The 16,078-nt window shown below is 39.6% G+C and overlaps 1 protein-coding gene across 1 annotated transcript; it reads right to left on the reverse strand.

The window, feature by feature from the left end:
* Positions 1–3,432: 3,432 nt before the first annotated feature.
* On the reverse strand, positions 3,433–13,809 carry LOC105889286 (myosin-7-like). Its single transcript, XM_042710295.1, has 32 exons — positions 13,609–13,809; positions 13,220–13,363; positions 12,964–13,120; positions 12,789–12,816; positions 12,598–12,692; positions 12,404–12,516; positions 12,228–12,291; positions 12,042–12,140; positions 11,850–11,953; positions 11,432–11,570; positions 11,069–11,187; positions 10,804–10,953; positions 10,547–10,717; positions 9,999–10,308; positions 9,621–9,694; positions 9,255–9,460; positions 9,050–9,173; positions 8,813–8,949; positions 7,537–7,792; positions 7,151–7,393; positions 6,892–7,068; positions 6,654–6,799; positions 6,436–6,526; positions 5,964–6,353; positions 5,740–5,866; positions 5,530–5,648; positions 5,189–5,385; positions 4,905–5,088; positions 4,657–4,822; positions 4,447–4,571; positions 4,259–4,340; positions 3,433–3,570 (listed from the first exon to the last, which is right to left on the reverse strand). Exons 1-32 carry the CDS (start codon positions 13,807–13,809, stop codon positions 3,521–3,523), a joined length of 4,788 nt encoding a protein of 1,595 aa, XP_042566229.1. The 3' UTR covers positions 3,433–3,520.
* Positions 13,810–16,078: the final 2,269 nt, after the last annotated feature.

Consider the following 16,078-nt stretch of genomic DNA (forward strand, 5'->3'; position numbering starts at 1 on the left):
CGGATGTAATTTCCAATGTAGCGAAGTACAATACTTCAGTCAAAATCTACTTAAGTAAAAGTAAAATTACCGATTTCAAAAACTACTTAAAAATTACAAAGTACACAAAAAAACTACTCAATTACAGTAACGTGAGTAAATGTAATTCGTTACTTTACACCTCTGGTGGCCAGGGATATGTCTACGGGGGCACGGGCCATCCCAGGCCTCCGTGTAGAACCGCCACTGCTAGCATTGCTTATGTCCTTTTGTGTGTACAAGATTCTTTCGATGTTGTTTTTCTAGTTTTATTTTAAGAGATTGTAAAGTAAACATGTCTTGTAACAACACTGTGGTGAGGTTTTAACATGATACTATAGTCCTTTTATTGGCTAGTCAACAATAGTCATTTTATTGCGTAACTGTTAAACAAATATTTTTGTGATTGATACTTTATGATTGTAAACAAAAATATTTTACCATTGGTTAGATGTCAGTAGAAGTGTGAGCTGTGAATTGTTAATGGGTGTGTTTAATTGTGCCACTCAACATTGTTTAGCGACAGTCTACAGTTCGGTAAAATATTATGTCTGTAGTCAGACCATCATTACATGTTTTGGACATTTATGGACATGTATTTTATCACATGATTATCTGTATTAGATGTGTATTATGTAGAACATAGTCTTTATACATGTATACTTTGCCAACTCTTCACAGTCTTTAAAGAACCCACCCCACCCACCCTGTTCTGAAGCCCAGTCCAAAACTCCTCCCCTCATGGCTCCAGGTCTGAGCTTCACTGCGAGAGCTGAGATTTCTAAATTTCTATCCTCTGTTTAAAGTGATGCACTCTTCTCACTAAATTATTTAAGCTTAGTTGTAATGTTTCCACCGTAGGGGGATGTTCGCGTGATGAAGACAGAAGATAAGGTCCATCTAAATTGTTCAGGTGAATTAACAGACATCTCTATTGTCTACTGTCTTGTCTACCCTTTTTCTGAATTTCAGTCACATGATATTTCCCCTGTAGTACTAGTGGAGATGAATTGTTGTGCAGTAGAAGGTGATTCATTCAGTAGATACACAGAAGTCATTAGGGACACAGTGTTTTACATAGTTGAGTGTTTCTCAACCTCTAGCGTCTCACTACTGAACAGCTAACCCACTGTAGCATATATATTTATATATTTATCCCTGCACTTCTCGCACTCTCCACTTCTTCTTTGCACTACTGTTTCACAGCTACTGTATATAGCCATTCCGCCTTGTGTATATACTTTTTTAAACTTTCTTAAACTTCTTAGACCGTTGCACTGTTGCACTGTTTGTTTTGTATTGTATAGTGTTGTAATGCATATTTTGTGTAAGCACACTGAGAGTCACTTTACCAAGTCAAATTCCTTGTTTGTGCAAACTTACTTAGCCAATAAAACCTGATTCTGATTACTTTTCTGGATATGTAGTAAAGAAGTTAGGTTCTTCATTGCCATATTTTACAGTACTCAGTTTTAAGGTTATCTTTTGAGCACCGAGTATGACCAAAGAACATTATAAGTTATGTTGAAAGTAACGATTCTTCTGTGACTTTCTGAGATTTTTGGCCAATTTTTTTCAGTCCCCCAAGTTAGTTTGTCCAGCCTCTCTGACTTCTCCTCCTTGCACGGCAACAATAAATTCCCTCACAGAAATGCAACTGACTGGCCATCAAAATTCTGAAAATGTTCCTTGTCACAGTTCTATTATTAGTAACATGTACGGTACATAATGCATTTTTACATTTTTCAAAAACAAGCATCTTTAAGAGGCTTTTGGATACATACTTCTACTATTGTGCCAACTGCCTTGTGCTGGCTCATTATCTGCTTGCTTTTATTGTTAATTTATTGCTTTGAAGCAAAAATGTATTATTTGATGGATTTTCTTCAATAACTAATCAGGTGGTAGCATACACTAAAACATGACAACCAGATTGATATTTTTAAATGCATTTTATTAAATCTACTGTAACACAGCACCGCTAAAAGGACAACTGAATCACTGTAAGGCAGACATGCTCTTTGGAAAGGTCCAAGTCTGAGCTTCACTCTTCAACGGGACCTTTCTGCAAGGGAAAGAAAATATATATATATATATCAAACAAGTAATATACTGTTCAACAAATATGTATCTTAATCGGACAAACAGGTTATCAAGGTGAATTGCTGCCCACTAGTTTTGGTTGTGATTGGCTGAAAAGCTGCTGGTAGCAAGAACATAGATATGTGATTTCTCTTGTCAGATACAAGGTTATGCCTCAGGTTAGAGTGAGAGCTTCAGCATTATTGGCCGAGGGGTCATCATTGATTCATTTATGATTTTTTGCCATCTCTAACATCAGAAAGGCTTATTTAAGTACTGTTAAGGACTTTAATGTCCTATAAATAATGAGACTTCAGAACTGATTTTACAGTTTGTATAGAAATAAATCTCATGATCACATGATTTGACAGTGTCGTAAAAAACCTAATTTGGGTTTTGTAGACTTTGATGGCTTTACTTTGCTTGCATGCTGATGGCCATGATCACTGAAGATTTACATGCAAACTCAAAACAGACAGACTCTGTTGTTCTAGGTGGTGTGAATTGCTTGGCCATTCTAGTGTTAACCATAGACCCATGTGCTTTGTAAGCAGATACTTGCCGTGCAATATAAATTGATTTTTACCATGAAAAACATTGATAGTAGATTTTATGTTAGTGTGTAAATTTACCTTGCCACCTGCATCACGGCTCTTGGTTCTCATCTTGTTGACCTGAGACTCAGCAATATCAGCTCTCTCCTCAGCCTCATCCAGCTCATGCTGTAGCTTGCGGAACTTGCCCAAGCTGCCGTTGGCCAGTTCCTCCTGAAAAACATAATTAGTCACGGAATTAGGTAAAAGATCCCTGTATGTATGAATGAAATTAGTGGGAATTATGGGAAACTTACAGCCTCTTCTGATGTTCTCTTGTAGGACTTGACCTTCATCTGCAGTTTGTCCACTAGATCCTGGAGACGATGCAGATTCTTCTTGTCTTCTTCAGTCTGTAAAGGAAGAGGTTAGTACACTTCACTTTGTATTACTGTTTATCTATGTGATGTGAGGGAGAGACACACCAAGACATTTTTCCAGACATTTTATGAAATTAAACTTACCTGGTAGGTGAGCTCCTTGATGCGTCTCTCATATTTGCGGATCCCCTTGACAGAATCAGTGGCCTTCCGTTGTTCAATCTCAACCTCATTTTCAAGCTCCCTCATCTATGTAGACACATGAACCAAACGTCAAAACTATATTATGAAAAGATATCCTTACTGAACAAGGCTTGATCTCAAATCAGTAAAATAGAGCACTCACCCTGGACTCTAGCTTCTGGATCTGCTTCTTGCCACCCTTCATGGCGATTTGCTCAGCTTCATCCAGACGGTGCTGCAGGTCCTTAATGGTCTGCTCCATGTTCTTCTTCATGCGCTCCATGTGAGCACTGGTGTCCTGCTCCTTCTTCAGCTCCTCTGCCATCATGGCAGCATCAGTGATGGCCTTCTTGGCTTTTTCCTCAGCATTCCTGCACTCCTGCACAGCCTCCTCTACTTCATTCTGCAGCTGAGATGTATCACCCTCCAGCTTCTTTTTCTGGTTCAGCAAGCTGGTGTTCTATGTGGGAAGACAAAAATGTTCATGATAGTCTGTGTGGCATTATGAATTAGTCAGAAGAACCACAATGTTTTGGATTTTACCTGAGAGTGCAGCAGCTGCACCCTCTCGCTGACGTCCAGCAGCTCCTGTTCGGCCAGTTTCCGGCCTCTCTCAGTCTGCTCCACCAGGGACCTCAGCTCATCCAGTTCAGCCTGCAGTAGATTGTTGCGTCTCTCCACAATTGCAGTGTTCTCTTTGAGATCATCGCTAGCACGGACAGCTTCATCCAGATGAAGCTGAGAGTCCTTCAATGGATACATTTTAGAAATCGTAAATGTACATGGACATATTTGCATCTACAGTTATGACCGACGTTATATGCTGCTTTTTAACCTTTAGATGCCCGTGGAGACCCTTGAGCTGCTTTTGGGCCTCAGATGCCTGCCTGTTGGCCTGGCTGAGCTGGATCTCCATCTCATTGAGGTCTCCCTCCATTTTCTTCTTCAGCCTGAGAGCCTCATTCCTGCTGCGAGTCTCAGACTCCAGGGAGCTCTGCAGGGTATCCACCACTCTCTGCTGATTCCTCTTGGCCTGCTCCATCTCCTCATCCTTCTCAGTAAGTTTACGTTCAATATCAGCTTTGACCTGGTTAAACTCCAGCTGAGCTCTAAGGATCTTACCCTCCTCATGCTCTAGAGTACCCTGTTGAAATATATAAGCACATTATTATATACACATAGAACATTCCTTAGCAATTCTAAGAAACAGTCCCAGTATTACTGACCATTTATTTTTATTTTTAACATACCTCTGCCTCCTCTAAAGCAATTTGAATCTCTGCCTTTTCTTGCTCAAGTTGCTTCCTGACCTTTTCAAGTTCATGAATGCTCTTGCCAGTCTCACCAAGTTGCTCAGTGAGATCAGATATTTCCTCTATGGGGTAAACAAAACTGTGTTCACATATGTTCAAATACATCACTGTTCATGCACATGGCTGTGATTTCTTGTCTTTACAGACCTTGGAGGTTTTTGTTCTCCCTCTTCATGGTCTCCAGGTGATCCAGAGATTCCTCATAGGAGTTCTTGAGTTTGAAGAGCTCAGTGCCAAGAGATCTGGCCTCTTTCTGGGAGCTCTCCAGCTCAGTCTGAGCTTCTTCATACTTCTGCTTCCACTCCGCTAGGACCTGATCAAATTGAAATATGGAGCATGAGTTTTCATGCGATATTACATGAAGTGTTGGAAGTTAGGAGAAATGGGTTAGTTACCTTGTCAAAGTTTCTTTGCTTCTTGTCCAGGGCAGCAGCAGCAGCATTGGATCTCTCCACATCTACCATGAGATCTTCAATCTCATTCTGTAGTCTATGCTTAGTTTTCTCAAGGGAGGAGCATTTAGCATTAACAGCCTCCACAGCTTCCTCTGCATCTTGCAGACGCTGAGCCAGCTTTTTCCTGAGTAAGAATAGATCGAAAGTGTGCATTATGATGGTACTAGCCATGTTTAGTCTTTGATTTTAAACAGTTCATACAGCTTCAGGTCAAAGGGCCTTACTTGGCATCTTCCAGCTCCTCAGTCCTCTGGACAGCATCAGTCTCGTACTTGGTTCTCCACTGAGCCACCTCAGAGTTGGCCTTGGAGAGACTGCGCTGCAGCTCAGCCTTGGCCTCCTGCTCCTCCTCGAACTGCTCCCTTAGGAGGTCAGCATCATGGCGAGCAGACTGCACTGCATGGGCTAGCGCATTCTTAGCCTGGGAAAAATTAATCATAGAAGTAGCCAATAATTTAACAATACATTTGTTCAACAGTAGAAATGAATACATTCATATTTACCTTACATTATGCTGTAACAGTATGTTCATCATTCATGTAATACATGTTATAGTATGTTATACCTTGATTTCTTCCTCCAGTTGTCTTTTAAGGTCTTCAACCTGTTGGGTGTAGGATTGTTTGCCTCTAGTTAGCTGAGAGACAAGAGAATCCTTCTCTTCTAGTTGCCGGGAAAGCTCCCCTGTTTGATTGAGACATGATGGTTAGTCATGATAGCTTGTCATGAGAGTGTTAATGTTTAAACATGTTATGTCAGTGTAACTGTTATATACCATTTTCAGTTTGTAGCTTAGCTTTCTGCATAGAAAAATCATTGATGCCGCGCTGGGCTTCCTCATACTTTGTCCTATATTCAGTCATCTGATCCTCCAAGGTCCTGCACATTTTCTCCAAGTTTCCCTGAAAAAAGAAAATTGTTCATGAAAATAGAAAGATCAAAAACATCTGGAGTCTTGATTTGTAAACACTATTGTTCATGAAAGTTTTCATACTTTACCTTAGCTTTGGAAACCTGCTCCATGTTGGAGACAACATCATCCAGCTCTAGACGGAGTTCACTCTTCTCCTTCTCAAGCTTTTGTTTCACTCTCTGAAGGTTGTCAATCTGCTCGCCGAGGTCAGCTACACTGTCTGCCTGCTTCTTCCTCAGTGTGGCAGCGGTGGCCTCATGCTGCAGAGTGGACTCTTCAAGGTCTCTGCGCAACTTCTGGAACTCAGCCTCCCTCTTCTTGTTCATCTCAATCTGGGCAGCAGTGGCACCTCCAGCCTCCTCCAGTCTCTCACTGATCTCTTCCAGCTCTCTGGACAGGTCTGCCCGCTGCTTCTCAACTTTGGCCCTGGCAGCTCTCTCAGCCTCCAGCTCCTCTTCTAGCTCCTCAATTCGGGCCTTTTTTCAAGAAAACATAAATGTGTTCAGATGAAATTTCCTATTGTATACTCAGCTTTTATACTAATTGTTTCCTCTGTACCTGAAGTTCCTTCAGTTTCTTTTGGAGCTGTGCTCCCATAGCTTGCTCATCTTCAATCTTGCTGGTAAGCTGGCTCATATCAAAGTCTTTCCTGTGGTAAAAAAAAAAAACAGATTTCATCGTCTTTAGAGTAAACATAATAGTTTGTTTTTTGGAAATATTTATGAATGAAATAAAATGGTTTTGGTTTTGTCTCATGTGTCATCCAGAAAACATACTTTTTCATCCTTTCCTCTAGCTGCTGTTTATCATTCTCTAGGTCCATCACATTTTCCTGGGTCAACTTTAAGTCACCCTCAAGCTTCCTCTTAGCTCTCTCCAGATCCATCCTTAGCTTCTTTTCCTGTTCCAGGGAGCCCTCAAGCTGAAAAAGAGTAGGACAGGAATTTGTTTTTCATTTTTTAGACACCACTGCAATAAACAAATATTTGAATAAGGTGATAACTAGACACACACATCATCAACTTGCTGCTCCAGCTTGGCTTTGGCCTTAGTCAGAGTGTTGACTTTGTCCTCCTCACTCTGAAGGTCATCCAGCGTTTGCTGATGAGCCTCCTGTAGAGCTTTCTTCTCCTTGGTCAGCTTGGCAATGATTTCATCAAGAGCTGCCATCTCCTCAGTCAGGTTTTTAACCTAAATGAATAGAAGGAATGAAAACATCTTAGCATAGGGAGTTCCCTTACCATCACCTTGCACCTATTTCACATGCACTGACCTTATTCTCAGTGGCATGTTTCTCTTTCTCCACTTTTGCCAGTGTTAGCTCCAGATCATCAATGTCCTTCTTGAGCTCAGAGCACTCATCCTCCAACTTCCTCTTCTTAGCAGTCAGCTCTGCATTCATCTCTTCCTCATCTTCCAGTCTCTCAGTCAGCTCTTTGCTTTTGGCCTCAAGCTGGATCTTGCTCTTGATCAGACCCTCACAACGTTCCTCAGCATCACAAAGACTATCTTGTTCCTGTGAAGAGTAATTGATTGCTGTAGGTGAAAATGGCCATGGCAGCTTAATGCTCATTTTACAAATATTTCCTTCATCTATATGTCAAACAAATGTATTGTTTAAAGCAATTGTTATAAACACTGAAAATAAGCTTCACTCACAGTCTGAACTGAAAGTTGCAGGTCATTCTTCTCTTGGAGAACAGAAACCATTTTCTCCTCCAGCTCTTTTCTACGAGCCTCAGATTTAGCATAGGCCTCCTTCAGTTTCAGGAATTCTTCCTTCATGTTGGCCATCTCTTTCTCAGACTCAGCTGATTTCAACAGAGGCTTGATCTTGAAGTACATCTTCATCCAAGGCCAATTCTTGACTCCCATGAATGCACGGACATTCCACTGAATCACGAGCAGGGAATCCCTTAACATTTGGAAGGGAAAGTCATATTGTGTGTGCAACAAACAGGAGATTGTAGAAGAATAAGGTTGATGTGAATTATAGTCATTATATTGCCACTCTCTCATCTGAGCGCAGGAAGAAATGTGATAGGCATGTTTTAGTGATTACATTGTAACTCCTGTCTAGCGTGTAGCACATGTTCACATTCAAATTTACCATCGGCGCAACCTTTGTACCCATAAACAGGATTTATAGTGTACAGTGTGTGAGTATGACTTCTTCAGCAATTTCAGCAATTCTCTGTTCACACGAATCACATTATTTATTTCTGCTCTTACAGTTTATGTACAATAACAATGGAAAGAAAGGAAAGGCTCTTTAGCTAAAAACAAAATGTCCAATGTTCAAAATAAAAGAAAAAGGCTCTACTTCATTGTGAAGAAATATGTTGGAAGATGATTACGAGTGATTCATTGCTGTGGGACAGGCCAAAGGGAGTTCATTTTAAATCTTATATACTGTAAATATTTTCTCCAATTGAATTCCCCACATCACACAATAATAAAAGTATTATGACGATTACATTTATTTCATTAAAACAAACTTCAGGCCCCGTATTGACAAAGCATTTGATCTTACCACTTAGAGTACTCCTAAGTCACACAAAAAGTTTCTTACTGAAAGTTCTCTCCAAAAATCCTATTCCCAAAGCTGGCTAACGTCAAGTCATGAGCTTGCTTTCAATGACCTTGGTGATTGATTGATGAGTGACAGGTCTGTGCTGGTGATTAGGTATGCGCTTTAGGGCGTATTGCAAAGAAAGATGAATTCATCAGTAATAACGGAATGTTTTAAATCAACCATAATAAATTCCAAGAACCATGAGGGTTTTTGTCATATTTTTTCCAATTTTCACAATAATGTATACATGCAGTAATATATAGAGATATATTGTAGAAAAACAAATGCATTTTATGATATTTTCCAGAAGTGGACACACTGGTAGTATGACCCTCCCATTTAATAAGTAAACCAATTTACCTGCGTTCAACAATCTTCTGGAATTCAACTCTTGCCAGTTTACTGCGACCATTTGCTTGGATACCAGTCATGATGATAGTGAGCCTGTCGTCTCTCAGCTCCTCAAGGGCACCCAGGAGACCAGCTTTGAAGAACACCTTAAATCAACCGTTTGGGCGTTTAGAGTTTCATTAGGCTTAAAAAAACGTGCTAATTTAATATTGAAGGTGTGTATAGGAACATTATACAATGAAACACCTTAGTGTGTCCAAATCTGTACTGCTCATGGTCAATATCTAGAGATCCCAGCAGTTTCTCTGCCCCCTTCCTGCTGTCCATGAACTGTCCCTCAGGGATAGCAGCAGGATTCAGGATACGGTATCTGAAAAATAGTTAAATGGTCTGTTTGATATGTCCTCTTAATGTTATCATATAGTCAGGACAAAACATTTACAGATTTTACCTCTGTTTGAAGTCTGGATACTGGATCCTGTTGGGGAAGCCCTTTCTGCAGATCCTGATGCCTTCCAGCACACCGTTACAGCGCAGCTGGTGCATGACCAAAGGATTCTCCATGGCCCCAGGAGTCTTGGTCTCATTGGGGATGATGCAGCGCACAAAGTGGGGGTGAGTCGACCTCAAGTTGGTCATCAGCTTGTTCAAGTTCTCCTGTTGTAAGATATTTTGTATTTACTTAATGAGAGTTCAGAACAGCATGAGTATGTCTTTCACAGGTTTAGAACTATGATAATAAAACAGTAATCACTGACCCTGTGTACAATGCATAGTGAACAGAAACATCATACATGAACTAGTAAGTCATACTGACCCTATGGAGAGCGGACACAGTCTGGAAGGAAGCACCTTTCTTCTTCTTACCAGCTTCCTTGCTCTTTGCAGCATCTGAAAGCAAAAGTATAAATGTCCGTAATTGAATACAGACTCCAGCTTGGGGTTGAGGTTGGATTAGATTCCTGATGACCCTTATTTGTATGTGGACTGACATTATTAATATTTTGGATAATAGAAACAACTTGGAAACCCTTGACTGTACCCCAGTTTAAACTTTTGCCAATGTTCTCTCTTTTTTTTCGTAATTGGCAGTTGTGTGCTTGATTTTTTATTGATTGTCAATCCTGGTTCCTCAGTCATGATTTTACATCTATATAATGAAGGTTTTGTTTTCTGTAATGGATAAATAACTTACCATCATCAGAACCAGCATATCCAACAAAGAGTTGTCCCAGCATCTTCATTGATGACTTTTGATACAGCCCAACAACTGTCTCATTGAGAGGGTCCTTGTTTTTCACCAGCCAGTTGCAAATGTTATAATCAACAGTTCCAGCATAGTGAACCAGGGAGAAATGAGACTCTGGTTTCCCTTTGACTAGCCTGGGCTTCTGGAAGCAGGCATTTTTGCCCAAGTGGTTGTCATAAAGCTTGGATTTAAATGTAGCATCACTGGCCTTGGGGAACATGCACTCCTCTTCAAGAATGGACATGATCCCCATGGGCTGTAGTATAAACAGACATAAGAAATATCAGATAATTGTTGGTGTGTTTTTCTCTTAATAAATCTAGGCCTTAAATCACATTCATGCTCCTTAGTAGCACATTCTAAGTTAATTCCTGAAACAAATATGTTATTTTACACTCTCTAAGGAAGGAACTGGAACTAGATCTTAAAATGTGTTAAAAAATGACACATTAACAATAATGTTAATTATACATATAAACTATAGATTTACACACCTTTTCGATGAGTTCAATGCACGCCGCCAAGTCCATGCCGAAGTCAATGAAAACCCACACAATGCCCTCCTTCTTGTACTCCTCTTGCTCCAGCACAAACATGTGGTGGTTGAAGAACTGCTGCAGCTTCTCATTAGTGAAGTTGATGCATAGTTGCTCAAAGGTATTTAACTATAAAAGAGAAAGATGTGTTGTTGGCCTTTTATAGCATCAGGTTTCTTTTTTAACTAGATTTTTGTTTTGTCTTACAAACTCACATCAAAGATCTCAAATCCAGCAATATCCAGCACACCAATGAAGTACTGGCGAGCTTGTTTAGTGTCCAATTGGCTGTTGATTCTCACTACCATCCAGTTGAACATCTTCTCATATATTGACTTGGACAGGGCTCCAATGGCATAGTACACCTTCGAAATGAGGGGTTAATAATGAAAACATACTTAATACATATATTCAATATACTTATACTTACACTTGATTGACAAGGGGACAAAGTTCTGACAAAACTTGCATCTCTCCTACCTGTTGGACACTCTGTCCCTTGGTGACCCACTCATTTCCTACTTTGACCCTTGGGTTACATAAGGCCTTGATGACTTCAGCAGAGTTCAAGTTCATCAGATAACAAGCCTTGTCTATATCTGTTTTAAGAAACACATATATAGTAATATTACATTTATGTATTGATACATTTTATTAATACAATTTTGTGACCACGTTTTTAGGGGAACCTATAGATCTAAACCTTGAATAGGAGTAGTTATATCATGATGTTCTTTTTCACAAGCTTGGTTATTATTCCATATGGTCAGGTAATATTGACTGTCAAGATGCAAAAGCCTGTGGTGCTTTTCATCATAATGAAGCAGTGTTTGGATAGCATACCCTCAGTGCCATCAGCCTCTGCCTGCTCCTCTCTCTGCTTCTGCTTGAACTTCAAGTTGCCATAGTGCATTATGGAACCAGTCAGCTTGTAAATGCTAATCTTCTCTTCTGCAGTGAAGCCCAGCACATCAAAAGCTTCCTGTAGCGTAAATAATAGATTAAGTGGTCAAAGTACACTAACTTGCTGTGTATATATGTAACCCAACATCACCCAGCGTCTTTGGGTACCTAGAAAAGCGCTATATAAGTTTAAATTATTATTATTATTATTAACATAGTAATACTTCACAAGGACAGGGACATTGCAGGACTCCTACAGCTGAAAACAGATCAGAACCAAATAAAACAATTCTCCAATGTGTTTCTATCCAGCGGTCTTTCAGAAGACTAACTTAAAGACAACAGCAGCTTTACTCACATCAGTAGCTATCAGCTCATCACCATCATCAATGGATGCTACTGTGGTCTGTCCTTGGGAGATGAACTGATAGTCGTAGGGGTTGGTTGTGATGAGCAGCATGTCTAAAATGGAAGAATATGGTTCTCATCAGTTTCTTCCTCAGTAAGGGTCATGTGATGTCATGTTATGTTGAAGTTTTGGAATTCTAACCCGGCAGTTCTGGTTTCCTCATAGAGAGAATCTGGTAGAAGATGTGATAATCTCTCTCAGCCTTGAGCTGGAAAGTCACCCGAGACTTCTCCAGGAGATCTGCCAAATGATGAGGAAATAAATGTTTTTCAGCATTTCAGGAAAAATAGACTTTGATTTTATGTAGTTGAACTTAAGTTCACTCACATGTCTCAATGTCAGCAGAGGCCAGTTTGCCACTTGAAGCAAAGTGGATTCTGATGAATTTACCCTGACAAAAACATGGAAATCATTTTTTTAGGATTCATAATGCATTGTTGTGCATTGCTAGGGTTTTATTTCCAATTCTTGAGTGACGTTTGTCAATCCAAAGTTATACTTACAAATCTAGAGGAGTTGTCATTTCTGATGGTCTTTGCATTACCAAAGGCCTCCAGAGCAGGGTTACACTGGATGATTTGATCCTCCAGGGTTCCCTGAAGAGAAACACCTATCAGTGTCACTGCCATTATGATTATGGGGAATTTGCATTAAACACAGAAGAGGCACTGTCTCAATTCAACAACCTTTTTGTCATTTGGATCCTTCTTGCCTCCACCTACAGCAGCAATGCTGGCAAAGTACTGAATGACTCTCTTGGTGTTCACAGTCTTCCCAGCACCAGATTCTCCACTTAGAAAGAAGGGCAAGGAATTTCGTTTGTTATGTTATTATTTTGTACCAGCACTTTAGTCAGAAATAGAAACAGAATTACTATAGTGTACTTACGTGATCAGGCAGGACTGATTCTCCCTGTCTAAACAAACAAAACAAACAAATTCATTTAATTTCAAATATCTTTTATATATATATATGTAGTTATTATACCTAATATATGAAATATCCTTTTTAAGTGTTTGACTCTTAACTCAGATTTGATTTGAATATATGAAGACTTTTTTACCTGACAGCATGTACTGGTAAGCATTGTCAGAGATGGAGAAGATGTGAGGAGGAGCTTCAGTCCTCTTCTTGCCTCTGTAAGCACTAACAACTTCCTGGTCGTACACTGGCAGCCACTTGTAGGGATTGACAGTGACACAGAACAACCCAGAGTAGGTCTGTACAAAGAGACATGAGATTTATCATGATTTGTTTGAACATAGTATCTTACATCTCCTGAGAACCTCCTGAGAAGACGCTCTTGTCATTGTACTCACATAGATCATCCAGGCTGCATAACGCTCTTTGAGGTTAAACAGCACAGCAGGTTCGTGCAGGAAGGTTAACATCGCCATGTCCTCAATTTTGTCATACTTTGGTGGATTCTGGGGGTGGCAGTCTTCATCTTTCACAGTGACAGTCTTTGAGAAGGAGTGAATATGTCAGTCATACAAATCTCTGTTGTGAGGACATTATTCATCGGAAGTCAAAAGTCTTGTGTTTTTCACAGGCCCACAATCATGGAAATCTACATATAATGATGAATATAGATGCATTTTGTAGTCTTTAGGTCTAAAAATGACAACATATGCGTATAAATAATCTCAAAACAGTCTAAAAGATTTGTTCAAATAAAATGTGAATACAGTAAAACGGATTTGTTTACCTTCTCATACTCAGTATCAACGGTGACTTTGTCCCCGTCTTTGCTGACAATCATTCCCTTCACATATTCAACCTCAGGATCCACAACGAAGCATGCCCTCTTAATGTCAAAGGGGCGAGTCTGGGCCTCCAGACGCTCCATATCTGATTTTCTCAGAAACGAAGCCGCCGCCCCAAACTCTGCCATCATCGCGTCACCCATGGTTTAGTCCTTGATAATGTTAATTAGATAAATTGAGTAGATTAGATTGTCAGATTATAAAAATCACATCATAGACAAGCAAGCACAGCTATTTTACAAAAAATATCTCAAGCCTGGCGACTGGATATTGGACAGCATGACTTTTGTTAAAGGGTGTAAATATGACTGACCGCAACAAATCATTAGTCAGATAGTTCATTGTAAAATGGCATAATTCAAGACGATTGTTGATGGAAAAAGAACAAGTACAGTTCAAGTCAGATCAACCACAGCAAGACACAGAGAATATCCATAAATTACTCATTATGTAGTTAAATATACTTTAGAATCACAGTGAAATTACACATCCAGTAAAGATACTGAGCTCAGAGTTTAAGTAATCTTAATGTTATGCTGAGTATACTGTATTACGAGTGCAGTATAGACACAAGTTTTAAAACCACCTACAGTACCTTTGATGTTCACTCTCCGTATGATTACTCTGAAATGAAAAAAGAAAATAAAGAGATTACCTTGTTAATTCTTAGCATTTGAATGATCAAATAATCACAATGAACTGTTGGATCTTAAAGCTCTTAAAGTTTTAGGTAAATTATCATTTGATTACTCTGGTTGTCTTACCTGCGGGGACGATAACCTGATGGGACAATAACCTGGAGTGTGAGCAGACACAACTCCCTGTTATATATACAACAAGCGGCCCTCATATAAGGGCTGTGGCAGAAATAGACAGCTGTTGCACCCCAGTTTGGTTTGAATGGAAAGGTGGGGGCAATTGGGTCATTCAGTACTGTTAAAGGTACAGTAAACAATTGTCTTTGGACCTATACAGTAATGATGATTTAGAAGGAACAATGAAAAGGTCATGTATCATAATATTTCTTGGTATTCTGTACCTCTTTAGTATTTTTTTGACAGGTTTTCATGCATTTCTTTAGAATTTTCAGGGTCTGTTTGGTGAGGGTGATGGGGAACAACATCAGTGGGGAAGGAGGTCCATCATTATTGTGTCAACTCTCCAATCCATAAAAGCATATAATTAGGCAGAGCTGTCCTTACTCAACTATTTGCAGATTGATTAAATATAGCACATAGGATGCCACAAAAGAAATATAGCCACTCGATGAAAAAAAGAAGTATTAGTTAAGAATTACCCATACTAGTATGTTGTATTTATATTAAGCTGGTCCGATCAGTCTTCTTTAGGAAAATTAGTATGTGTACACATAGCTATCTGTTTTTGATGTTGAGAATGTTATGTTATGTTCAGCGGTAGCTGCATTAAAAAAAACAAATGTAAATGCATTAAACAATGCAATAAAAAACAATGATGTTTTGTGACTTGTAAGTCTGCCAGTGATCTTTATGGTATAATGCTCCATCTGCAATTCTTCAGGTGTTTATGAGTGTTCTCTTATGGTCACAGGTGCTTTAATGTGTGGCCTAAAACAAAGCCCAGCTGGTGTCTGTGTAATCCAGTCAAGGCCAAGGTCAGTCAGCTGCCATCTGATGACAAAGCCTCACTTTGCCCTGTCCCGTTGACATATCATTGATTCCTTAGTCTTCTCACTTAAGCACAAAGATAGCACTATGAAATTCCTGCCGAGTGCCTGTGTTTGATTGAGAAGAACAGCATGTAGCACCTCATCTACTATTGTTACATCATTGCTGAAGGGAGACGTCTGAAGGTTAAGGTTGTGTGCTAACGGCATTAGTTACTTACAGCTTGAAGATCTCTAAAGGGTCAGTAGTTGACAAGAGTCTGAAATTGTTAGAATGGTAATTTATTAAGTAAGGTCAGTCTAAGAAGCTGTGGTGTTAATAACCATCAGGCTGTGAGAACAGCTGAGGAGCTTCCATAAGGTGACAGATAATTGTTTGAGTGCAAGTGATCATTTTTTGGGGACAGCTGAAATGTATGTAGTATACCTATTCTAACCACAATGAGGCTGTCACTAATTTACAGGAAGATTTACAGGCAGAGTCTCTGATGTTGAATTACACAAAACACTTTGAGTATCTCTACTTGATATCAAAGGTGTGCAGAGTTTTTAAGTGATGTATTTTTGCACCTTTGGATATTGGAAAAAGATGAACAGTCTGGGAGTTACTATGTAGGCTTCTGGTTGATACACAATGTCATCATCACTGCATTTGGAAAAATTTCGAAATAGTGTCATAAAATAACATGTGGGGTGTACATGATACAGAGTGAGTATGGAACTGATAAGGAAATAATGTGAAATGCTGCACACACACACATATGGTA

The sequence above is a fragment of the Clupea harengus genome, chromosome 17 (assembly GCF_900700415.2).
Source record: "Clupea harengus chromosome 17, Ch_v2.0.2, whole genome shotgun sequence".
NCBI lineage: Eukaryota > Metazoa > Chordata > Actinopteri > Clupeiformes > Clupeidae > Clupea > Clupea harengus.

What these genes read in the sequence shown, in the direction of transcription:
- LOC105889286 (XM_042710295.1), bottom strand. Translation starts at nt 13,809, where the DNA reads ATGGGTGACGCGATGATGGCAGAGTTTGGGGCGGCGGCTTCGTTTCTG. An exon ending in ATGAGCTGATAGCTACTGAT is followed by an intron (nt 11,571 to 11,849) that starts GTGAGTAAAGCT and finishes TTTACGCTACAG; the next exon opens with GAAGCTTTTGATGTGCTGGG. An exon ending in AACTGGAGGAAGAAATCAAG is followed by an intron (nt 5,386 to 5,529) that starts GTATAACATACT and finishes AATTTTTCCCAG; the next exon opens with GCTAAGAATGCGCTAGCCCA.